At 34.0% G+C, this 22,013-nt stretch overlaps 9 protein-coding genes across 12 annotated transcripts; 4 read left to right on the top strand and 5 right to left on the bottom strand.

Moving 5' to 3' along the window:
* Positions 1 to 3,086: 3,086 nt before the first annotated feature.
* On the bottom strand, positions 3,087 to 5,598 carry LOC128396959 (uncharacterized). 4 transcript variants are annotated; one of them, XM_053357615.1, is made up of 5 exons: positions 5,389 to 5,598; positions 4,072 to 5,197; positions 3,939 to 4,010; positions 3,716 to 3,782; positions 3,087 to 3,660 (listed from the first exon to the last, which is right to left on the bottom strand). In XM_053357615.1, coding segments are annotated over exons 1-5 (1,311 nt in total). In that variant the 5' UTR covers positions 5,391 to 5,598; the 3' UTR covers positions 3,087 to 3,616. The 4 variants fall into 4 exon arrangements, with proteins under 4 accessions (XP_053213590.1, XP_053213588.1, XP_053213587.1 ...); XM_053357613.1 differs by having other exon boundaries at positions 3,088 to 3,660; positions 3,716 to 3,802; XM_053357612.1 differs by having other exon boundaries at positions 3,089 to 3,782.
* A 7-nt stretch (positions 5,599 to 5,605) lies between these two features.
* On the top strand, positions 5,606 to 6,710 carry LOC128396963 (ninjurin-2-like). The gene is made up of 3 exons (XM_053357618.1): positions 5,606 to 5,745; positions 6,150 to 6,347; positions 6,456 to 6,710. The coding sequence occupies exons 1-3, from the start codon at positions 5,671 to 5,673 to the stop codon at positions 6,708 to 6,710; spliced, it is 528 nt and encodes a 175-aa protein (XP_053213593.1). The 5' UTR covers positions 5,606 to 5,670.
* Positions 6,711 to 6,782: 72 nt separating this feature from the next.
* LOC128396962 (snRNA-activating protein complex subunit 1-like) lies at positions 6,783 to 8,028 on the bottom strand. The gene has a single exon (XM_053357617.1). It carries the CDS (start codon positions 7,675 to 7,677, stop codon positions 6,919 to 6,921), a length of 759 nt encoding a protein of 252 aa, XP_053213592.1. The 5' UTR covers positions 7,678 to 8,028; the 3' UTR covers positions 6,783 to 6,918.
* A 121-nt stretch (positions 8,029 to 8,149) lies between these two features.
* Positions 8,150 to 9,551, bottom strand: LOC128396961 (uncharacterized). The gene is made up of 3 exons (XM_053357616.1): positions 9,130 to 9,551; positions 8,335 to 9,055; positions 8,150 to 8,235 (listed from the first exon to the last, which is right to left on the bottom strand). The coding sequence occupies exons 1-3, from the start codon at positions 9,264 to 9,266 to the stop codon at positions 8,209 to 8,211; spliced, it is 885 nt and encodes a 294-aa protein (XP_053213591.1). The 5' UTR covers positions 9,267 to 9,551; the 3' UTR covers positions 8,150 to 8,208.
* Positions 9,552 to 10,004: 453 nt separating this feature from the next.
* LOC128397205 (uncharacterized) lies at positions 10,005 to 11,157 on the bottom strand. The gene is made up of 2 exons (XM_053357890.1): positions 10,791 to 11,157; positions 10,005 to 10,657 (listed from the first exon to the last, which is right to left on the bottom strand). Exons 1-2 carry the CDS (start codon positions 10,809 to 10,811, stop codon positions 10,382 to 10,384), a joined length of 297 nt encoding a protein of 98 aa, XP_053213865.1. The 5' UTR covers positions 10,812 to 11,157; the 3' UTR covers positions 10,005 to 10,381.
* Positions 11,158 to 11,403: 246 nt separating this feature from the next.
* Positions 11,404 to 14,662, top strand: LOC128397201 (low-density lipoprotein receptor-related protein 5-like). The gene is made up of 3 exons (XM_053357886.1): positions 11,404 to 11,864; positions 11,938 to 13,497; positions 13,564 to 14,662. The coding sequence occupies exons 1-3, from the start codon at positions 11,627 to 11,629 to the stop codon at positions 14,601 to 14,603; spliced, it is 2,838 nt and encodes a 945-aa protein (XP_053213861.1). The 5' UTR covers positions 11,404 to 11,626; the 3' UTR covers positions 14,604 to 14,662.
* Positions 14,663 to 14,755: 93 nt separating this feature from the next.
* Positions 14,756 to 15,523, top strand: LOC128397204 (E3 ubiquitin-protein ligase MARCHF3-like). Its single transcript, XM_053357889.1, has 2 exons — positions 14,756 to 15,085; positions 15,167 to 15,523. Exons 1-2 carry the CDS (start codon positions 14,770 to 14,772, stop codon positions 15,436 to 15,438), a joined length of 588 nt encoding a protein of 195 aa, XP_053213864.1. The 5' UTR covers positions 14,756 to 14,769; the 3' UTR covers positions 15,439 to 15,523.
* On the bottom strand, positions 15,456 to 17,449 carry LOC128397203 (cilia- and flagella-associated protein 58-like). Its single transcript, XM_053357888.1, has 3 exons — positions 17,140 to 17,449; positions 16,605 to 16,825; positions 15,456 to 16,522 (listed from the first exon to the last, which is right to left on the bottom strand). The coding sequence occupies exons 2-3, from the start codon at positions 16,807 to 16,809 to the stop codon at positions 15,645 to 15,647; spliced, it is 1,083 nt and encodes a 360-aa protein (XP_053213863.1). The 5' UTR covers positions 16,810 to 16,825; positions 17,140 to 17,449; the 3' UTR covers positions 15,456 to 15,644.
* A 915-nt stretch (positions 17,450 to 18,364) lies between these two features.
* LOC128397202 (transitional endoplasmic reticulum ATPase) lies at positions 18,365 to 22,011 on the top strand. The gene is made up of 7 exons (XM_053357887.1): positions 18,365 to 18,525; positions 18,783 to 18,888; positions 18,993 to 19,808; positions 19,882 to 20,631; positions 20,697 to 21,167; positions 21,499 to 21,656; positions 21,776 to 22,011. Exons 1-7 carry the CDS (start codon positions 18,509 to 18,511, stop codon positions 21,867 to 21,869), a joined length of 2,412 nt encoding a protein of 803 aa, XP_053213862.1. The 5' UTR covers positions 18,365 to 18,508; the 3' UTR covers positions 21,870 to 22,011.
* The last annotated feature ends 2 nt before the right edge of the window (positions 22,012 to 22,013 follow it).

Raw genomic sequence — 22,013 nt, 5'->3', positions numbered from 1 at the left:
CTTCATTTTCATTCCCTCTCAATTCAAAGCGTGTTAATAATCAACCGACTGAATATTTAATCGATGGACATAGAGTTCCATTCATCTCATCAAATCAACTAAAGGAAAAATATAAAAATATTCCAACATCTTCATCTTCATCCACATCAACTCCATCACCAAATACCAAGACCCTAACCGCTGCCGCTCGTGTAATTCTAGAGAATTTACCTGACCCTCCATCAACCTTTGGTTCTTTAAACACTTCCCAGGACCCCAGAAAACAAAAACCAAAATCGCCCCAACTCATTGAATTCAGTCCAGAGAATTCACCCCAACCAACATCATCAAGTTCCCCAAATCCCAATAGGATCTCCGCTGAAACCCTGAAGAAGTATCTCAGTCAAAACGCTGGGGACTGAAGGGTAGAAAATCATGAAATCCTCAAGCTTTCATCTTCATCACTATCATGATTTGGAAACTTGATTCATTTAAAAACATTTTCTAATTTTCTTTAATTTTCTATTTAAATTTTGTTTAAGTTCTAACAATTAGTTAATTGTGCCTATGATTAAGCTTAAAGCTTTTTCTTTTTTCTATTCAACAATTTAACTTTGTTTAATTCCTCCCACAACTATAATTGTAATTTCCCTCATTGTTATAATTAACCAATACGCTTAATTAGTATCCCTAATTAACAATTGAATTAATTATAAATTAACGAATCCTGATTGTTAAAACCAATCAGATTTAACCAAAAATTGATTTTATATCTAAAGATATAATTTTGATTCCGATTCTTAATTGTTACAATTTACAAATTTCCTTAATTGTAAAACCCAAATCTCTTGAACTTAAGTTACCAAAATTTGGTCACCAAAGAAAGAGACCCGTTTTTCCCTTTCTTTTCCTCTTTCTTTTCCCTTTCTTTTATTTTTTCATCTTTAGTACTAATAAGCCTACAAGCTTATCTTCAAGTTCATTTTTTATCTTTAACCAAAAACTCAACCACAAGTCTCACTTTGTCGAGACATAAGAGTTACATTATAACCTTTACCTTTTATCTCATCATTAAGAGATTAATTTGTTTTCCCCCTTTCTTTAATTGTGAAACCCCTTTTTTCTTTGTTCTCTGTTCCTATTAGAACAAGATTTTTCCCTCTTTCTCTTCAGTAATGTTTTAACATTCAAATAGTTAACTTACTCGATTAAAATTTCTTTTCACAAAAACGTGTTAATCTCAATTCCATCCATCAATCTGAATTATTCAGAAATTCTAATTTTCTCCATCTTCTCAATCAATTCAAGAGAATTAAGTTAAATAGTGAAAACGAAGACACTTAAGTGAGTCTAGATTTGAGTGCTCTTGTTATTCAGTGATCCTAAACGAATCTGTTATCGGTTTTGTGGGACCGAAAATCTTCCTTCCGAAGTCTAGAGACTTTTCCGAGTTCCAACTCAAATCCATCCATCGATCTAAAAGTGATCATCAACCCCCTCATCTCAAATCTAACCCCACATTGGTGATGATAATTACTATCAAATTTTTAATGATATCAGGTTGAGATTGTAATTATGATCATTTGTACGATTATATTGTAATCATCAAATTATGATTTAACTTGAAGAAGAAAAAGATTAAATATTCAAACAGACGCTGTTTGGTATTAAATGATGACAAGGGTCAGCAATGGGCGAGTGGGTGGTTGACCTAAGGTTAGGGTGTTTGTTAGAGAGCGAGAGATGAAAAAGCAATTGGCTAAACAGCTAAAGATGAAAAGATGAAGCTTATGCATTGGATTGTATTATTTGTGACTCTCGGACCTTCCGGTTATGTCAGGGTTAAACAATCGTAAACAACAACAACAACAACAGCTGATTGCATATCCTCACCCACGTACCACCCCCACTACTACCATCAGCGTCATCTTCTTCTCCAGCATCTTCTTCTTCTTCTTCTTCTTCATCTTCATCATCTTCTTTATCACCCTCATCCTCATCACCTCCTACTACTCCTCCACTTTATTATACATAATAAGTTATCCACCGAGGGTGGGAGAGGCTCTTTCATCACATTGGATACAAAAGGAAAACTGAACAATTGTAAAAAACTCATGCGACACTTTTGACCAACTCGACAACAGCCAATGACCAATGACCAATGATCATTGGTCATTTCTCTGATCATCATCAACAATCAAATAAACAATTCAATTTACTTTTCCTTTTCTTTTCCTCTTTATAATCTTTCAACTTTTTTTCCATTCAAAAAAAAGACTTGCATAAGTTTCTTCGTTCTTCCGGTTTTACAATTCAATCTTCATGAAACTCATAATTTCTTACAAACTTTTCTTAACAAATGATTCACAATTTAACTAAATACAAAAACTTGATGTAAATTAAAAAATAATTTATTCGTTCACCTCAATTTCTAAACTCAACCAATCCTATATACGAGGTCAATCAATTGGTCAGTCGTCAACTGGACAAAGCAACAAAGAGCCAGTAACTTAACTAGGTAACTGTAAATGGCAAATCCATTTACCGTTACCTGATGATGGGATAATAAAAAAATACTGTTATCCTTTTCTTGTTTCTTGCCTTTAGCTTTACAAAAATCACTTAACTATTAATAATCATCATAAACTCATCTATTGTTCACAATCATAGGCCTTTAGAATTGACCATTAACTAACAAGTAACTGTTAAGAAAGAAGTTGGAGTTTCAGATCAGCTCGACCTCTCAATAATCCACTAGTTAATCGTTAGCTACAGGAAAATAGTCTCTCCAAAGTTAATCATTGATGAAATTAATTCTTACGTTTCAAAAATCAATTCTGAGTGAAAAATTTTCGTTTGTTATTATTCACCAATTAAGATATTTAATTCCTACAACATTTGATTTAATCGTTATAATAAAGAGACAAAGTTTTGTAACTTGATTGTCAATGTAATAATAACGATAATAATAACAATTAAGATTAAGAATCAGGATAATGATGTAACAAAGGATAAGGAAGATGATGAAGGTGAGAAAGAAGAACGGAATTGAAGATGAAAGAAAGAGAAAGTTTATTATTATGTAGATGAGAATTAAGGAAGTAAATTGTTAATTGAGAGGAACAATTGTTTGAGAATTTAGGTTAAATTACAATTTGAATAATCTTCTTTTTCTTCTCTACTTATCGTAACTCTTACCTGTAAAGATGATAAAATGATGAGAAGATGAATCAAAACGAATGATGGTGAAAATGAGATCAACCAATAGACTTGATTACAATCCAGTTTTTGTCTTCGAACTCAATCTAGATTATTGGTTTGTCCTTAATATAAATTATTTCTATCACTTTTTGCTGAGATTATAATCATCATCATCTTCTTCTTCTTCTTCTTCTTCCTCCTCTTCCACCTTCTCTAATTATCTTCATCTTCTCTTCCTCTTTTCAAAAAAGTTTAAATTGTTCTTTACGATCATTTTGATTGTTTCCATTTATTAGGTAAGTTTTTCATTTACATTGAGATTAAATTGATTAGAATGAATCGATTTTCAAAGTTGATTGTTCTTCTAATTATTTGATTTTCTTCTTTGTGTTTTCATCTTTTCGCAATTAGTTAATTTTATCGAACTGTACCAAAGTTACACGTAAACAACATAATATTTGATGCATGTTCCAATAGATACTGATGATTAAGAAATTGAGATGATGATTAAAGGTGATTATTGATTTATACTTACAATTATTACTCTTTCCTTTAGCACAACTGAGTCTAAAGTTTGCATCCCAACTGGAGTTTCCATTATCCTTTCAAGTAAGAAAAGAGCCTTGAAATTTAATTAATAATTGGAATCAATATCTCACAAGTATTAATACTTAATTTCATTGTTAATGATTCATTCAAGATGCTCAATTTAATGAATAGTGAATGAATAGTGTTAGAATGTCAAACCAAACAATTACCTTTAGTTTCACTTGAATATCAAATGGCGTATTTATGATCAGCTTATGAATTGATTTACTCGCTTTAATGGCCTATGATTAAAGTTCTCAATTAATTATTCAACCAGAAGCATAACTGATTATCGATAATTACCTTACTATTAATACTACCAACCAGATAAGTGGCGATTGCGAAAATAGTGATTATGATACTTGCGATTATCGTGCTCGCCATGTTAACGAAACCTTCTTCGACTCCGTGGATGAAACCAAAGAAAAAGAGCACATCAGCGATGAGCGTCACGGGGACGAAAATAAAGAACAGAATTGGACGAGAGAACATCTGACAAAGATCTAACATATTGTAAGTATCGTTGTGGTCAGTTACTAAATCGTGCAGAGAGTTTACTGAACATTCAGTCATTGAAGCCGATCGGTAGGTACGGGAGTTAGTCGAGTCTTGAAGATATTTGATGTACGCAAAGAAAATCAGTAACATACACACGAATATAAATATAATTATGGCGCACCAGTAAACGGCAATTAGAAAGTAAAATAACCAAATAATTACGAGCAATTTTGTCATCAATCCGCTTGTAAAATTCCAAGTTGATTGGATCAGGAGGAAATAAGCGAAACAAATAACGAACCAAGAAATGGCCGTGATGATATTCACGCTTTTCATGATAATGATTGAGAATCTTTGGAATTTTTGACAATCATTAAATCGCAATTTAAGTGAAACTTGATCGAATCCAAAGTTTTTGATAACAGCCAATTTTCTTAATAACTTAATTTCATAATTCAACTCGAACCAAACAGCAGTAGTTTTGATTCCCATAAGAAAACTTTGAGCAAGAAGTAAAATTATTATAACAACTTTTCGACTTTTATGACCTGCGAGACCATCGCCTAAATAAGTGATTATTTGATCGTTGTAAGGTAGATCTTCGTTGGATATAATTATTATAACTGAACGAATTACGCCAATTAAATTGAATAGGAATATAAAAGTTTCGTAGATGATAATTTCTCGAATGGACCGAAGTTTCAAATCGAATCCTTGATTTAAAACGTGAAATCGTTTAATTTGATCTTCGAAATAGGACAAATTCTCTTTTCCATCGGTCGGTTTGTAGATAGTTTTAGTTCCAATTTGAAGTCTTTTAATTTTCTTTCTATTTTCACTTATCCAAGTTTCGATTATCTTTTCCATTGTACAATAAAGTTTATCAATTTCTAATATTGTTTCGTGTGTTACATGATCAAATTGTAGAAACCTGAAGAAAATTATTTCAATTGTAAAACCATAAATTAATTATCTCTGAACAATACGCATGGTTAATTACAATCAATAAAATTCAGCTTCCCAATTACATTGATTATAAAGTTCAAGAGTTTTCTAAATTATTCAACTTCAGCTCGAAGCTCAAAATTTTAATCATAACACTCGGAGATTTCAATAGCTAACATTTAAAATGATTTGATGATTGTTTTTGTAATTGTTGTAAGCGGTTGATTAACTTTTTCCTTCCTTTGATCGTCATTTCCGTTGATCCTTTTTCTGAACAAATTTTCCAATTTGAATTGAAATTTGATAATTGATTTCCAATTAGTAGACATGAGTGATAAGTGTCAGTAATTAGTCCTGATTGAATTTCGTGGAAGTGAAACATTTATCTTATAATTAAAAAGTAATTGATTTGTTAATATTGATTGGAAAGTGTCCATTGGTTGTGACAGTTTGGTGACGATGGTCAAGTCGAGCTTGAAAATGACCGCAACAACGGAAAACAATGAAATGGAACAATTGAAAACGGATGTGAAAGTTAGTCAATCAATTCCTTTTTCCCATTTTACCCAAACTAATTAACATGTTTCGAAAGGTTAATTTTAAACTAGTGTTTGTTGATTGAACATTAAGTGCGTGGGTTAGTATGAAATAAACACGATTCGTATTCGCTGTTATTTCAGTTCTGTCCAACAAAAGAGTTATTTTCACTTTATCGAAAACGCTAATTGAGGTTAAACTCTTTTAATCGCCATCCCTTTCGAGAGTTAATCTGTGATTGTTAAGTGATGAGTGATGCGGATTTATAACTGTTAAAATTAAGAGAATTGAGAAAATAATATTGTAATTGGCTGCGAAATGATTGGTGTACATATTTTAATTCTCACCCTAAAATGTTATCATGATGTAATTATGATTGATTCAATTCACTTTATTTCCAGGAACCAAATCGATCCGAGTTAACTGGTAATTTAGATATTAATATTTATGCGACCAAAAAGACAATCGCCCAAGGGATGCTCGATGTCGCCTTGTTAACGGCAAATGCATCACAATTAAAGTATATTTTACAATTAGGACACCAGCACGAGTTTTATTTTCTAATGGTAACACTGATAAGTACGTCTTTGATTCTTCAGGTAAGATTGCAGAAAACGAAGCGTTCTGAGAATCTAAAGATTGAATTTTCATTTGAAATCTTTGGGAACTGATAATCATCATTATGAATTATTTTCTTTCATTTGCAGATCACAGTTGGATCTTTGATTCTCGCCAGAAGTAGATATGATTTAAATAAAGTAGAAGACCACGCGAGAGCGAATGTCCTGAATAATTCGATAGTTTGGCTTGTTTTCGGAATCACGGTGATCAATGTGTTCATAGCGGCTTTTGGAATCGATCCTGGTTTCGACTCAAGGAAAGTCATTCGCTTACAAGCATCAACATCATCGGCGATCACCAATCAAACTGATAAATCCAATCCTGAGCTTATTGAGCATTAGAATTACCGGAAAGTATTTCCTTTAATAAGTCAAATTTGCAAGTTCGGAATAAAATATATTCTTCAAACTATCTATTTTTCATGGATTCATTTTCATTCCTCTTTATTATATTTCTTTCAAGGGATGATACTTATTCATCAATGAATGAATGATGAACCAAAGGGCTGGAAATGGTTGACCGACATCTCTGATTGAAGTCATGGTGCCTTTAATAGGGGACTAACGCGCTACTTTCTTCTTGATTGTTTAAATTTGATTCTTCTTCTGCTGATTTTTCCAGTATATTTGCGAATTGATCGAAAAATTCATCACGAACGAGGGCCAGTGCCTTTACATTTTCAGCATCAGGACCTTCTAGACTGTCCTTCAGTGCTAAGTAAGAATAATGTAAATTTTTCACCTTTTCCATCTCAGTCTGAATTTCACATGTGCGATCGAGTGAAAAATTGTTGGTTGAAGAAGAAGATGCACCGAGTGTCGGATCTTTTTTCATTGCGAGTGGCCCATAAGCCTTTGTTTGATCGACCATATGAAAAGCACCGAGAGACAACAGCTTCATCCAAATGTAACAGGCATCTAAATGTTTATTGACTCGAGATTCTTGGAACAGATAACGAAAAGCTTTGAACTTCGATAAATTGAGTTTGATTGGAATCTTTGGAGTAATTGGTTGACACATGTAGAAACAATAAATCAGGTAGAGTATTAAAATAGCCCGTTCTGGTTTCGCTGATCTATTCAACTGGTCCAAGATAATCTGATAAGCGTCTTCAATGAACTCTCTCATGTCAATGATATTCAATTTGTAGGTGAAGATCCACGATAAATGTCTTTCTTTCCAGAGCCTAGAGAAATCAACGAACCGAACACTGGCCATTCGGTCAAAATCTTCGATTAGATTGTTGACATCTTCTCTTAAACCATTTCTAATACTCTGGACTCCTTTTATCGCTTCACTATTACTCATGTTGACCGCTGGACAAAAATACAAAAGATGATATGATAGGAACAAAGTTTCCAATAATCAATAAATTTGAAATAACACAAGAAATAAATCAAAACAAATTACTCAGAGAAAGAAACTCAAACAGATGATTAAAACGACGATCGCCTCTGCCACCTATTAGATTACACAAAAAACTAATTCACTCATTTGTCAATCTCAAAGTTTGGTGCCCGTGTGGCAAAAATGCTTAATGCATTTGTCGTTCGAGAGACGATGAAATAAATCATAATCTTAATCAGCCTTAATCACCAGAATTTAGGGTCTGTAATCGATTATTTGAACAAAAATTAACTGGTAAAAGTGGAACTAGTAGTCTAACCACGAGGAATGTGTGAGTTAAATACAATTAAGTTAGTAGAGTTGATAAATTTATGAAAATGGATAATTTGATCTAATTGGTTGTGAAAATCGTGAAATAAAACATAAGACCAAATTACATGGATTAGCATTTTAATTGTGTTCTTATTGTAATAGACAGTCCAGATTTGATGTCTATGGAGTTTCGGCTAATTGTAAGGCCTGAAATAAAAAAGAATACAAAAGGAAATTAGTCAACGATTCGATTGAAGCTCATTCACTGTGAATACACCACAACAATTAGCATTAATCATAACTTACCTTTCGTACAAAAGTCGGTAAAACAAAAGCTGCTTGATGAATTTCGGTTGAATAATATTTCAATTTCATTTCATCAACTTGTTCCTCGGTGAATTTATGAAATGGAACATCAAAGTTGATTCTTTGATCTTTACAGGCTAAAAGGAAACCAATTTGTCCTGAGGGATAAGTTGGTACCATGGTCGTTGCATAAGCCACAGTTTTGAAAAATTCAGAGGCAGTTGTGTGAAGAAACTTAATCAGAGACAAATGATACCAGATCGTTTCAGCCTGACATGAGATAATCCCACCAGATCTGAGGCATTCATGGAGAGATTTGTAATAATCTCTCTGGAAAAGTGAAACAGCGGGTCCTTTAGGATCAGAAGAATCGGTGATAATTATATCAAAGGCATTTTTGTTCTCCCTGATAAAAGCATAACCATCGCCGATATTAACGGTGACCTTTGGATGGTCAAAGGAAGAGGACATGAAGGGAAGATATTTCTTGGATAATTCGACGACTCGTTTATCAATCTCACAAAGAGTAATCTCTTCAACACAATGGTGCTTTAAACACTCACGGATAACACCACCATCACCCCCGCCAACAATTAAAACCTTTTTCGGGTCCGGATGAGAGTTTAAAGCCAAAAATGAGATCATCTCTTGGTAGGAAGACTCATCTTTCTCAGTTAATTGCATGGCTCCATCTAAGGCCAGACATCGACCGAGAGCATCACTAGATAAACGAAGATAACAATTTGATTATTTGATTTATTAGAAAGAAAGACAAACAATTAATTGTTGACTTACCTGTCGAAAACAACCAATTCTTGCATACCAGTATTTTCCTGATGAATTAGTTTGTCACATTTAACAGCTCTGATAATCTTGTCATTGTCATCGCCAAGCTCATGTTCACAAAAATATCCTTTGATGTAGGAATCCATGATCGTCTCTGGTTATGGTTTAATAGTTAACTACAACGAAATCAAGTGAAAATGAGCTTTAGATTTGCACACTCAACAATCGATAAGTTGATAAGAATGAAGAAAACGTTTCCAAGGCACTTGGGTAAATCTCCTAAAAGTTGTTGATACTTAAAACGGTTGATTGTTCAAGAATAAGAACCGATAATGTATCAATTTATTATCATTATTTAGAAAACAAATAGTGACGTTTGATAAAGTCAACTAATCAAATGCTCAAGAAACAATTAACAACAATCAACAAGTTGAAACCTTGAAAATATTTTCATCTTTGTTCATATGGCAAGTTAACGAATTACCAATGCCATCTATCGGATCATAAACTAACTATTCTCGAGTAAAAGTAATTAAAAAATCGTAAGAAAATTAAATCAAAATGTTCACTAAATTTGATTATTTTCTTCTTTATAATTTACTAAATCTTTGATTGTAATCATTTCATCGAAAGTCTGTCTTGCTTATTGCAATCTAAATCTAAATGATTATCCTTTCAAAGGGATTACAAGTTGTTCATAATTGATGAGAACAATTTAATTGTCTAAATTGTGATGTTTTCGTTTTTTTTGTTCTATTCGATATTTTGTTTTGTTCTTTCTTTATCTCTTGTACTATTTGTCAAACTCTCTCTCTCTCTCTCTCTCTCTAGTACAAAGTATTGTTCAACTGACTGATTGTAATCAAGCTTGAGACACAAATGGATTAGTTTATTGATTAGTTTATTTTTATTCCACTAATTATATGGTTTAGACTATTGAGAAACAATTTAAGGTAAACACTTGACCATTTGGATTTGAAACTTGTCTTCGAGTAACTAAATGTTTAAGACTGTCCATTGTTCAACCATCATGATTAACAGTCATCAAAGGAGCAGATGATAAATGTAACCAAAAGAAACAAGTCCATTAGCGATGAAGATTAACTAGTGAGTCCAAGTACTTCCTGGAATTAGGTTCAAACTGATCCATCGAGAATTTGACAAACAGGTAACAAGGATTAGAATGGAAATGTTGATGTGCTAAACGACGTTTATCCTTTAATTTCTTTTCTTATTCTTGTCTTATTTTCTTTTCCAATTTTCAAACAAATGGAGTTCGATTTGGAAAACCATGGAAATTGTGAAGAGAGTGAAGAGGATGAAAAGGTGGTTGTTGTTGTTGGTGAATATGCGGTGGGATCCCTTGAGAGTAGCGGGAATATGGCCCATAACCTGTGTACGTGTGAACAGGAGGGCCAAAGGATTGGAAGAGAAAAGATTTGGCGGACGGAACTGGAAATGAATGTGGAAAACCGAGTGGAGGTGAAAGGTAACCACAAGAAGAAGTACCAATAAGGATGAGAAGAGTAATGAAGATCTGAAGAGAAGAAAAAGAAAAACAAAGAAACAGATTAAAAAGATAACAAGTTTTAAAATGGAAGATGAAAACGGAAGATAATTCGAAAGAGAAACAATTGGAAGACTGAAGATAAGATTCATTAGACTTTTACCTGGATTTTAGGAGAAAACATTGTGAGAGTTGTTTATTTTCACTCGAAAATCCGTTGATATGTTTTGGGAGAGAATTCAAATTAATGGAAATTATCAGTACGATGAACGATTTACAATTAACATTTTCCACGAAAACTCTGTCCTTAAATATGACCAGAAATTAAGAGAATCGACCCTGGTGATTATGGTCCACCTTTTTGCCCGATATTATGGTTATTATAACAATGGAATATTAATTGTTAATCCAGAGATAGTCCAACAATTAAATGGTTAATCACCAGAAAGACAAGGACAGAAAATTAGTGTGACAATTGTTAATCGTTAATTTGATTCTCTGCAAGATTACAAAAGACAACAATATTTATAATTTTGCTTCTCTTTCAAGTATTTACAAGTATCTATTGATTATCTCACCTTAATTGCCCATTGTTAATTTCTTTCAAATTAATTAGTAACACTTAATATCTGGTTAATGGTGATGGTTAATAGCCTTGGTTGATTATCTGCCTCAGCAATTTACTTAACTATCAATGATTCAACTCAAGCGAACCATTTTCCATCTCGTCATTTAAAAACGTTTAACAATAACAATTATTCACTTGATGATCTTAATGCTAATTATTAAATTAATTAAATCTGTTTATCAATTAGTCTCCAAAGTGTTTCCATCAATCATCTTGCAGCTCAATTCGATGCTCAAACATTGGCGCTAAAAAGAAAGAGATTAGTTGGTTGTCATGGTTACGCCTTTTCCAGGAACTTTTTTCTTGTTTTTCTCTCTTTTATTTTGACTCTCTGTCTTTGAGTTTGTTAATGTTTTGTGTCATTAACTTTAATGAAGATGTTTTATTTAAGCTTTTTTAACTTTTTACTTATTTTTTATATTTCAAAAAATGAAGTTTCGTGTAATTTAATTTTTGCTAATTCTAAAGACCTTCGAATGGTCAATTTAGACCAATCCAGACTGGATACATCAATAATTGTTGACAATCTCGGCGATGCCACTGCCCTGGATTTTTATTATAAACAGAAAATTATTTTTTGGAGTGATTTGGGCACTGAAAAGATTCAAGGTAAGATCTATTTCCATTTATTTGTCCATCTTATTTCTCTGTTCATTTTATTGATTGACATTTTCTCTGACAGGTATTCGTCTTGGAGATAAATCAAGAAAACCTTTTGATGTTATCAGTGGTCTTTTTTCACCTGATGGTTTAGCCGTCGATTGGTTAACCCTCAAGTTATATTGGTCCGATTCAGACACTAAAAGACTCGAGGTTTGTCAATTAGATAATAATTACAAAGGTATCCATAGAAAAGCTCTATTTTCCAAAGACATGGATGCTCCTAGAGCTATTGCTTTAGTTCCTCGAGAAGGTCTTCTTTTCTGGACCGATTGGGGTGATAATCCTAAAATTGAGCGGGCCTCAATGGATGGAAAGCACAGAAAAATTATAATTAAAGACGAGCTTCGTTGGCCTAATGGCTTAGCTACCGATTACGATTCACGTAAAATCTATTGGGTAGATGCTAAACTTAAATACATTTCAATTGCTGATTATAACGGCAACAATAGGAAAAAGTTAGTTTCCAACTTACCTCATTCTTTTGGACTGACAATAGATAGAGAATGGCTCTACCTGACCGATTGGACCAACATGGCAATTAGTTCGTGCAATGCAGTGTCAGAAAACTGTAAATTGTTGCTTCCAAGCTTAAAACATCAATCTAATCAATTGAACCCAATGGGTATAAAAGTTTTTTCTTCCCACCTTCAACCTGACAATTCAACTGGCTGTGATATCAATAACGGAGACTGTTCTCATTTGTGCCTACTTTCATCAGACTCACCTGGTTACTCTTGTGCCTGTCCCACCGGTGTCCTTTTAAAAAGTGACAATAAAACTTGTGCTTCGAGTGAAGAAAAATTAATTGTTCTGCTTCGTAAAACCGATATCAGAAAGATCTCATTGGACGTCGAAGAGCCTTCGGATGTTGTTCTTCCATATTCTAAAGAAATTAAACACGCCATTGCCATCGATTATGATCCAGTTGACGGTCAAATATATTGGACTGACGATGATGCCAAAGCCATCAGACGAGCTTATTTGAACTCATCAAAATTAGAAAATATCATCAATTCTGATCTTCATCATCCAGATGGAATCGCAATTGATTGGATAGCTCGCAATCTTTATTTAACTGACACTGGTACAAACACTATTCAAGTCTCTCGTCTCGATGGTTCTTACAGAAAAACACTGATATCAACCAACCTCGATGAGCCAAGAGCTATTGTTGTCAACCCATGGAAAGGTTTAATGTTCTGGACTGACTGGGGGTCAGACCCAAAGATCGAAAGAGCTTCTCTTGACGGATCTATGAGAGAAAAAATTGTTTATACGGACATCGCTTGGCCAAATGGACTTGCAATCGACATAGAAGACGAAAAAATTTTTTGGGCTGATGCCAAAATGGACCGAATTGAAACTTGTGATTTTAACGGTGGTTCTCGTAAACTCTTACTCGATCGTGTCCCTCATCCATTTGGACTCACGGTTTTGGAAAATTTTGTCTACTGGACTGATTGGAATGAAAGAGCCATTCACCGAACAGATAAGAGAATCGGAGGAAAACGAGAAGTTATCATTGATTCACTTCCAGATATGATGAGTCTTAAAGCCATTTCTATGAATCAAGAATTAGGTATGTCTATTTGATTTATTTTTCTTATCGAACAACAAATAATTTTATCTCTGTTTTTCTATTCAGGTTTAGATCTTGATCTCGCTTGCAGCAAATATAACGGAGGTTGTCAGCAATTGTGCCTTGACAGACACCAAAATCCTTATACTTGTTCCTGTGCTAATGGATGGGAGCTCGATTTTGATCAAAAATCGTGCAAAAGAATTAAATTAACTACACCTGTTCCTAAGATTGAAACTACATTTTTATCGTCGATCTCTAATTCGAGAAAACCGTGTCCTGATGATCGCGTTGCCTGTGTTTCTGGTTTAATCGACTGTGTTTCGTCAAATCATATCTGTGATGGAGAGCTTGACTGTTCTGATGGGTCAGATGAAGTCAATTGTTGTCCTCATGAGAAAATCGTATGTCCTTCTAATCCAAATCTTTGTCTCGATTTAAAGACAATCTGTGGCCAATACTCACCTTGCACTGCCTTAACGCCCGAATTAATTGAAATGTGTGAAAAATTTCGTGTTTCAACTTTATCTATACCTTCATATTCTGGATCTCCAATGTCTGCATCTGTATCATCTTCACAATCACCCTCATCATCCTCATCTTCATCATCATCCTCATCATCTTCATCATCAATATCAACCTCACCTTCATCCAATGTTAATAACTTGATTTCAAATAACGGATTTCCCATACTCGGAATCATCGCTGCGGTACTAATAGTCTTCGTGCTATGTTGTTTCGCATTCAGAATGACTTCCCAATCAGTTCACCAACCTTTAAGCAAAGACCCTCCATTTACAATGCCGTTGATGCTTCATTCAATCGACGGACATGGGTCGCAATGTCCTGATTCGAGGATAACACCTCAGCCTTACACACCACAAGCAACTGTACCAATATCTTCCCCACCGCCTGATCTCTTAATGTCGGACTCTAACTTGGACTCTAGCCGATGTGAAACCAATTCTCTTTCAGGAATCGAGTCCGTTAGTCGTCATTATCCACTCGTCCCACCTCCAAGTCCTGCCACAAATGTATCCCGAAGCAGTTACGCAACATGGAGATATGATAAAAATCAACCAAGTGAATCGTATGAAGTTTATTAGAGATGATAAAATAATAAAATAATTATTTATGGTTTAATGTATAACCAACACTTTTAAAATGATCATTGATTGTTTTTTTTATGATACCTGTCGTATCGCATCTAATTATTATCTCAAGCTCAATTAACAATATAAAAGAATCAATTAACATATACCAACAATAATTATGATTAATTCAAGTGAAACATCAACTTGTCGAATATGTTTTAAATCGTCAGAGAAATTGATGACTCCTTGTTTATGTCGAGGTGTTTTTGCTTTCGTTCATCAATCATGTTTGGCTCATTGGTTGGAGGAAACTAAATCCGAGTATTGTGATATATGTCGATTTAAGTACAAAACAATCAAATGTCCAAAAAATTTAGTTGATTGGATCACCAAACAAACCAGAGAAAGACATGATTACATTTCCTCGATTGTTGTTTACGTTTTTCTGTTGTACTTCCTCACATTTGGTTCGATCATTTGGTTTCACAGTTTAGGTAAATTTCATTTCTAACATTTCATTCAATCAAATTGGTCCAAATAATTGTCACTAATTCGTCTTCTCTTTATCACTTCAGGTCGAATCAATATTGCCTTGACCCTTTTGCTGCTTCTGGTCACTTTATGTTTGGGAACCCTCACTCTCACTTCACTTTGCTCATTCCTTGGTGAGGAATTTATTTCATACAGAAAGTGGATTAAAAGTAACTTCAGGATCACAGTTCTTAACAATCCGGATAATAAAGTTGAACCACCGACACCACCGAGAAGAGTAGTGAGGTCCAGTGGTGTGTCCAAGGGAAGTCGAGAGCTCAATTACAAGTCATCTTCATCTTCAGAAGGACTTTAACAACAATGGAATAAGTGTTTAAGTCCAAAATGAATTTATTTAAATGTGAAAAAAGAAAAAATAGAAAATTATTAGAATCCAAGAATCAAGGGTTTCCATCGGTATTATTTTATCAAATTAGAAATTAGTGATGAGACAAGATTAAACGATTACAATATTCTTAAGCCTTTCGGTATTCACTGATTTGATTTAATCTTTGGTGTTTATCATTGACATGATGTGATCCTTTCGACCTTTATTCCTGGTAACAGAATAGTGGCAATAAGGTAATGGTAAGTGTACTTTAAAGGATAAACCACCAAAGTGTAACAAAATAGAATAAAAGTTATGAAAAGAAAACAAAATGGCCCAAATTGAGGCTTTTCCTCGTCTATGGTTGATAAAGTAGCTGAAAATGTTGTTGATGTTGGTGTTTGAGGAATTTCATCCATAGAAGCATCAATGTCAAATCGAACTCGAATTGGTTGTTTTCTTTCAGTTGACGTGATTGGAGATCCTGATTGACGATAACGATTCAACATGTTATTTGGAGGCACAATTGGTGATAAGTGTTCTAATGATGTATCAATGGGGTGGATCAAGTTAACTAAATTTAATCTTGATTCGGTCAAATTATCCTTGTCAAATATCTCAGAACAAACATCAGCTCCAGGAAGAGGATTTGAGAAATTTAAGTCACCACCATAACTTAAGATTGTTTTCATATCCTCATAATCGTTTTCCTTGCGAACCATTTTCTGAGTAATTGCTTCCTTTTCCTTCTTCAAGTGATCAATCTCTTCTTTCATAGCTTTGTTTGTAGAGCGATAATCTTCAAGCTCTTCTCTCAGCTCTTCATTTTTCACTATTTCACTTTCCAAATTATGTTGAACATGACCGATTTCATGTCGTAGCTCCTTTTCACGTTTTCTTGCCAATTCGAGTTCCTTCCGAATCCGTTCCGTCTCTTCTCGAGCTTGAACAAGCACATCCTTCACCTCATTCAGCTGTTTCTTGTGGGAATTTAAAGATTTGTCAAGACGCTTTTGAGCTTCAATATGTTGAGCACAATTTTCTTTAAATTCATGGATCTCTGCTTCTTTTTCTGTTGAACACGAGAAGAAACAATAAAACAAAATGTCAGATTTGGATAAGAGAAAAATGAAATAAAAGAGAATTTAATTTACCTTCGATGATGATATCAATCTTTGCTTGTAAATGTCGACAATGACTTTCCAATTGAGTCTTTTCTTGTTCAGCAGCTACAAGTCGATTCTCAATTGATTGAATTTCCTTGGACAAAGTATCATTCAGACTTTTCAAATTGTCATTAAAATATTTCAATTCTTTGACTTCTTCACTTAAAATGTCAATTAGCTTTATTGGCTCCATGGGTCATAATCATCAACTGAAAGAGAACATTAAACAAAAAAGAAAAGAATAGAAAAGAATATAACGTGATTATCACTAAACAAGAGAAAATTTAAATTAGAGTAGATTAAAGGTTTAAATTGTTTGCGATTAGAATCAAATTATCAAGAGATTGGCTTAAAAAAGATAAACAAGTAAAGAAAAATTGATAAAACTGATTAGATTTGATCACAAAGAGAAGGCAAATGTTAGAGAAATTAAAGTAACAGGTTGACAGAAGATGTTGAGCTGAACAAGAGGAAAAGGTAAATGATGATTAAGCAATCAAATGATGATGGAACAAATAATTACATTTGATGATAGAGATTATGTTGAGTTGGTGATTCGATTGTTAATTTAATGAACTTAAACGAAAACCTTTTTCTATATTAAAAATGGAAGACAAAGGAAAATGTCAATAGCTTTGAAATTATTCCTTCGGTTGTTGATTAATTCACAATTAATGTTGATCAGTTTTCTTCAAGTTTTATTTCACTTTGTTGGTAATCAGACTGAATCTTTGTCACTGAGAATAAAATAATCGACTGTTGAATAAATAAAAAAATAGATTCAATCTAATCTTAAACAATTGAAACAATTAAATTCTCATCGGTTAATTGAAAATCAATGTTACCCTTTTCTTTTTTTCTTTTCTCCACCCAAAGGGGATCATCTTATCAACGGTTTTTTTTGTTCTTTTCTATTTCAATGTCTCATCAGATAATCTAATTAAATTGATTCGATTGGTTAAGGAAACTGTTGCTTCTAATTGTTGATTTGAATGTTTCCACAAATTGTTACTCGAATTACTTGATTGTTCTCATACAAATTCAATCCTGTGAGAACAATTATCAATACAAATATAAGTTTTCCTTCCGCGACAAAATGAGAAACCCAATTAATTTGGTCTCTTCTTTTTTCCTAATTAATTGATTCCGAAATTTTAGATGTTAATTTACTAACAATTACCAATTTAAACAACAATTCGAGAGAAAACCAAAGCCTTGAAAAGGAAAACAAGAGATCAAGTTAATTGATCGTTTCTATTGTTGGACAAATCAATTCTCTTTCAACTAATTACATTATTAAACTACAATTAACTTATCCTTTCCAACAATAAAAACAAAATTGTATTGACAAAATTTAATTGAAAGAAACAAAAGATTCACTTAATTGTATTAACCGTTTCGTGGTGATTGATAATTTTTTAGTGGTTTTAAAGTGAATCTTTGATTAGGGTAAGACAAATAATCTTGAAACTGGTTAATGATAATCTGAAAATTAATCTAAATTAAATTGTTCTCGTTTCTCTTGATTGGATTAACTAAATGCAATTTCAATTCGTTCCCCAGGACACAACTAGTGCCATCTACCTACAGGGTAATGAGAGAACAACAATAATGGGGGAGAGATTTTTGTTCCCTGCGCAGTGAACGAAATCCGATTGATTGTCTCGCTCTTTTCAATGTTAACTTGAATTCGCCGCCAGCGACTCGCGCAATTGAATCTCCACCCTCTTTATTTATTTTCTCATTACCCTGTAGGTTTGTTGACAATGATTCAACAACTATTTCATTTCATTAATTAAACAGCAATTCATTTTTTAAGTGATCATCTTTAAGTGTCGATTTTTGTAAATCATATTTTTTTGTGTCCACTATTAAACCCTTTGGATTATATCATGGCCGATAAGAAAAAGTAAGTTACATCGGTTTGTGTGTTTCCCTTTAAATTGTCTTCTTTAAATGTTTTTTAACCACCGACATGGGATCCGGAAGATTTGCCATTTCTTTCTTTCTTTATTTCTATTTTCTCCCTTTTCTTTTCTTTGTATTTTAAGCATCTTTTTTTTCGACAAAGAAATTTTTTCTCTTTTTGTTCTTGTCGGCTTTTCTCTTTTAATCCATTTGTGATTTGTTATCATTTGTTCTTTCTTTACCTTTCTCTTTCTTCAGCCCTGAGGATCTTTCTACTGCTATTCTGAAAACCAAAAATAAGCCCAACCGATTGATTGTTGAAGAAGCCACCAATGATGATAACTCGGTTGTTGCTCTTTCTCAGGTAATCAAGTTGTTTCAATTTATTTTTGTCTATTTCTTCCCTCTTTCCTTAGTTCATCTTTATTGATCATCTTTGCTTTTTATTTTCCTTCATGTTGCTTCCAGTCCAAGATGGATGAGTTGGAGCTTTTCCGTGGAGATACAGTCCTTTTAAAAGGTAAAAAGAGGCGAGAAACTTGCTGCATTGTCTTACAAGATGATGCTTGTGCAAATGAAAAAATTCGTATGAACCGATGTGTTCGTAACAATCTCCGGGTCAGACTTAGTGATATTGTCACAATCCAACCTTACCCTGATGTCAAGTATGGTAAAAGAATTCATGTCTTACCCATTGATGACACTGTTGAGGGTATCACTGGTAGTTTGTTTGAGGTCTACTTGAAGCCTTACTTTTTAGAGGCATACAGACCTATTCATAAGGGAGATCTTTTCGTAGTTAGAGGTGGTATGAGAGCTGTCGAGTTCAAAGTAGTCGAAACTGACCCATCGCCTTTCTGTATTGTCGCTCCTGACACTGTCATTCATTGTGAGGGAGATCCTGTAAAACGTGAAGAAGAGGAGGATACACTTAATGCTGTAGGTTATGATGATATTGGTGGTTGCAGAAAACAACTCGCCCAAATCAAAGAAATGGTTGAACTTCCTTTACGTCATCCAAGTCTTTTCAAAGCTATTGGTGTTAAGCCTCCTCGAGGTATCCTTTTATATGGGCCTCCTGGTACTGGTAAAACTTTGATCGCTCGAGCTGTCGCCAATGAGACCGGTGCTTTCTTTTTCCTTATCAATGGTCCAGAAATTATGAGTAAGCTTGCTGGTGAATCCGAAAGTAATCTCAGAAAAGCTTTCGAAGAAGCTGAAAAGAATGCCCCAGCTATCATTTTCATCGATGAACTTGATGCTATTGCTCCAAAACGTGAAAAGGTAGGATTAGTCTCATTTCTTAATTATTTCTCAATCTTTTATTCATTCAATCATTATGGTAATTTTGTTATAGACTCATGGTGAAGTCGAAAGACGTATTGTCTCTCAACTTCTTACTCTTATGGATGGATTGAAACAACGAGCTCATGTCATTGTTATGGCAGCTACCAATCGACCCAATAGTATCGATCCTGCTCTTCGTCGTTTTGGTCGATTTGATCGTGAAGTTGATATTGGTATCCCTGATGCCACTGGCCGACTAGAAATCTTAAGAATCCACACAAAGAACATGAAATTAGCTGATGATGTTGATTTGGACAAAATTGCCGCTGAAACTCATGGTTTTGTTGGTGCTGATTTGGCTGCTTTGTGCTCTGAAGCTGCCTTGCAACAAATCAGAGAGAAAATGGATCTTATTGATCTTGATGATGATCAAATAGACGCTGAGGTCCTCAGCTCACTTGCTGTCACAATGGACAACTTCAGATGGGCCTTAGGAAAGAGTAGCCCAAGTGCCTTGAGAGAAACTGTAGTTGAGGTACCTAATGTCACATGGGCAGATATTGGTGGTCTTCAAAATGTTAAACATGAACTCCAAGAAATGATTCAATATCCAGTAGAATATCCTGACAAATTTTTGAAATTCGGTATGACTCCTTCAAGGGGAGTTCTTTTCTATGGACCACCAGGTTGCGGTAAAACTCTTTTAGCCAAGGCAATTGCTAATGAATGTCAGGCTAATTTTATTTCCATCAAGGGACCTGAGCTACTTACTATGTGGTTTGGTGAATCAGAGGCTAACGTTCGGGATGTTTTCGATAAGGTAAAGTTTAACCCTTTAAATCCTTAATTCATTTGTTAGTGACCTCAAATCTCTTGTTCTTTCAGGCGAGAGCTGCTGCTCCTTGTGTACTTTTCTTCGATGAGTTGGATTCTATCGCCAAAGCCAGAGGTGGTAGTGTTGGTGATGCTGGTGGAGCTGCTGATCGAGTTATTAATCAAATTCTTACCGAAATGGATGGTATGGGTAGTAAAAAGAACGTATTCATCATCGGTGCTACCAATAGGCCCGATATTATTGATCCAGCTATTCTTCGACCTGGTCGATTGGATCAACTTATCTACATTCCTCTTCCTGATGAAAAATCACGAGAGTCCATTCTCAAGGCCAATCTGAGAAAATCACCAATTGCTAAAGACGTTGATCTCACCTACGTCGCTAAAGTCACTCATGGTTTCAGTGGAGCTGATTTAACTGAAATCTGTCAACGCGCTTGTAAATTAGCTATTCGAGAATCTATTGAAGCTGAAATAAAAAGAGAAAAGGAAAGAGCTGCACAACCAGAGGGAGCTGCCATGGTGAGTCTTTAACTTGATTATAACATCTCTCTCGATCAAAGGAAAATTTCCTGCATTTTTCTTCCTTAAACTCCTTAATCGTTAAATATTTGAATGTTATGACCTTGATCACATTTTCCATTTTATTGCTATTCACCTCATAGCACTTTGAATATCTTTAACCTTGTTCTATTTTCTGCTGAAACTTTTCAATCTTGGTTCTGGTTGATTGTAATCGATAGGGTCAAGTCAAACTTGCAGTCGAAGTCTATAGTTTATATTCAGCTAATCCTTTGATTCCTTGAGAAATGAAATTTAAAGATCATTTGACTAATAATTTTTCACCCTGCAGGATGTGGAAGAAGTTGACCCCGTTCCTGAAATCAGAAGAGAACACTTTGAGGAAGCTATGAAATTCGCTCGACGATCAGTCAGCGATAATGACATTCGAAAATACGAAATGTTTGCCCAAACCTTACAACAAAGCCGAGGTTTTGGAACTAATTTCAGGTATGTTATCCAATTAAATAAAATATCATTTTCTGCAGAATGTTTACTCTTGAGCGCTCATTGAAGAGCTTTATTCTTATTTCGAATCTAACTTATTTCTATTTTTTTTTCTTGATCAGATTCCCATCTGGAACTCAACCTTCATCCGGTGGTCCAACAGGGTCTGATAATCGAGGAATCGGGGATGACGGTGATGATGATTTATACAGTTAAAGAGAGAATGGTACGAAAAGAAAATGAAAAATCAATACTTTACAAACTAAATCAAATTAAAAACAACATTTAATTACATGAATAAATAAAATCAAGATAATATCACCAAAATTTGCAGAAATGAAATGATGAAATTCGAAAAGA

This window comes from Panonychus citri, unplaced genomic scaffold (assembly GCF_014898815.1).
Source record: "Panonychus citri isolate SS breed McGregor unplaced genomic scaffold, ASM1489881v1 Contig00028, whole genome shotgun sequence".
In the NCBI taxonomy this organism is placed as follows: Eukaryota; Metazoa; Arthropoda; class Arachnida; order Trombidiformes; family Tetranychidae; genus Panonychus; species Panonychus citri.
Note: the sequence above shows the minus strand (reverse complement) of the source record. Positions and strands in the feature narration are given on the sequence as shown.

Coding starts and splice junctions, on each gene's coding strand:
- LOC128396959 (XM_053357612.1), bottom strand. Junction 4,011..4,071: donor TTGGTAGTATTAATAGTAAG/GTAATTATCGAT, acceptor CTTTAATCATAG/GCCATTAAAGCGAGTAAATC. Junction 3,783..3,938: donor ATATTCAAGTGAAACTAAAG/GTAATTGTTTGG, acceptor CTTACTTGAAAG/GATAATGGAAACTCCAGTTG.
- LOC128396963 (XM_053357618.1), top strand. CDS start 5,671: ATGGTCAAGTCGAGCTTGAAAATGACCGCAACAACGGAAAACAATGAA. Junction 5,746..6,149: donor AATTGAAAACGGATGTGAAA/GTTAGTCAATCA, acceptor CTTTATTTCCAG/GAACCAAATCGATCCGAGTT. Junction 6,348..6,455: donor GTACGTCTTTGATTCTTCAG/GTAAGATTGCAG, acceptor TTTCATTTGCAG/ATCACAGTTGGATCTTTGAT.
- LOC128396962 (XM_053357617.1), bottom strand. CDS start 7,677: ATGAGTAATAGTGAAGCGATAAAAGGAGTCCAGAGTATTAGAAATGGT.
- LOC128396961 (XM_053357616.1), bottom strand. CDS start 9,266: ATGGATTCCTACATCAAAGGATATTTTTGTGAACATGAGCTTGGCGAT. Junction 9,056..9,129: donor GAATTGGTTGTTTTCGACAG/GTAAGTCAACAA, acceptor TCGTTTATCTAG/TGATGCTCTCGGTCGATGTC. Junction 8,236..8,334: donor TACCGACTTTTGTACGAAAG/GTAAGTTATGAT, acceptor TTTTTATTTCAG/GCCTTACAATTAGCCGAAAC.
- LOC128397205 (XM_053357890.1), bottom strand. CDS start 10,811: ATGTTTTCTCCTAAAATCCAG. Junction 10,658..10,790: donor TGTTTTCTCCTAAAATCCAG/GTAAAAGTCTAA, acceptor TCTTCTCTTCAG/ATCTTCATTACTCTTCTCAT.
- LOC128397201 (XM_053357886.1), top strand. CDS start 11,627: ATGAAGATGTTTTATTTAAGCTTTTTTAACTTTTTACTTATTTTTTAT. Junction 11,865..11,937: donor GGGCACTGAAAAGATTCAAG/GTAAGATCTATT, acceptor TTTCTCTGACAG/GTATTCGTCTTGGAGATAAA. Junction 13,498..13,563: donor TTCTATGAATCAAGAATTAG/GTATGTCTATTT, acceptor TTTTCTATTCAG/GTTTAGATCTTGATCTCGCT.
- LOC128397204 (XM_053357889.1), top strand. CDS start 14,770: ATGATTAATTCAAGTGAAACATCAACTTGTCGAATATGTTTTAAATCG. Junction 15,086..15,166: donor CATTTGGTTTCACAGTTTAG/GTAAATTTCATT, acceptor TTATCACTTCAG/GTCGAATCAATATTGCCTTG.
- LOC128397203 (XM_053357888.1), bottom strand. CDS start 16,809: ATGGAGCCAATAAAGCTAATTGACATTTTAAGTGAAGAAGTCAAAGAA. Junction 16,523..16,604: donor GATTGATATCATCATCGAAG/GTAAATTAAATT, acceptor CGTGTTCAACAG/AAAAAGAAGCAGAGATCCAT.
- LOC128397202 (XM_053357887.1), top strand. Junction 19,809..19,881: donor TTGCTCCAAAACGTGAAAAG/GTAGGATTAGTC, acceptor ATTTTGTTATAG/ACTCATGGTGAAGTCGAAAG. Junction 20,632..20,696: donor TTCGGGATGTTTTCGATAAG/GTAAAGTTTAAC, acceptor TTGTTCTTTCAG/GCGAGAGCTGCTGCTCCTTG.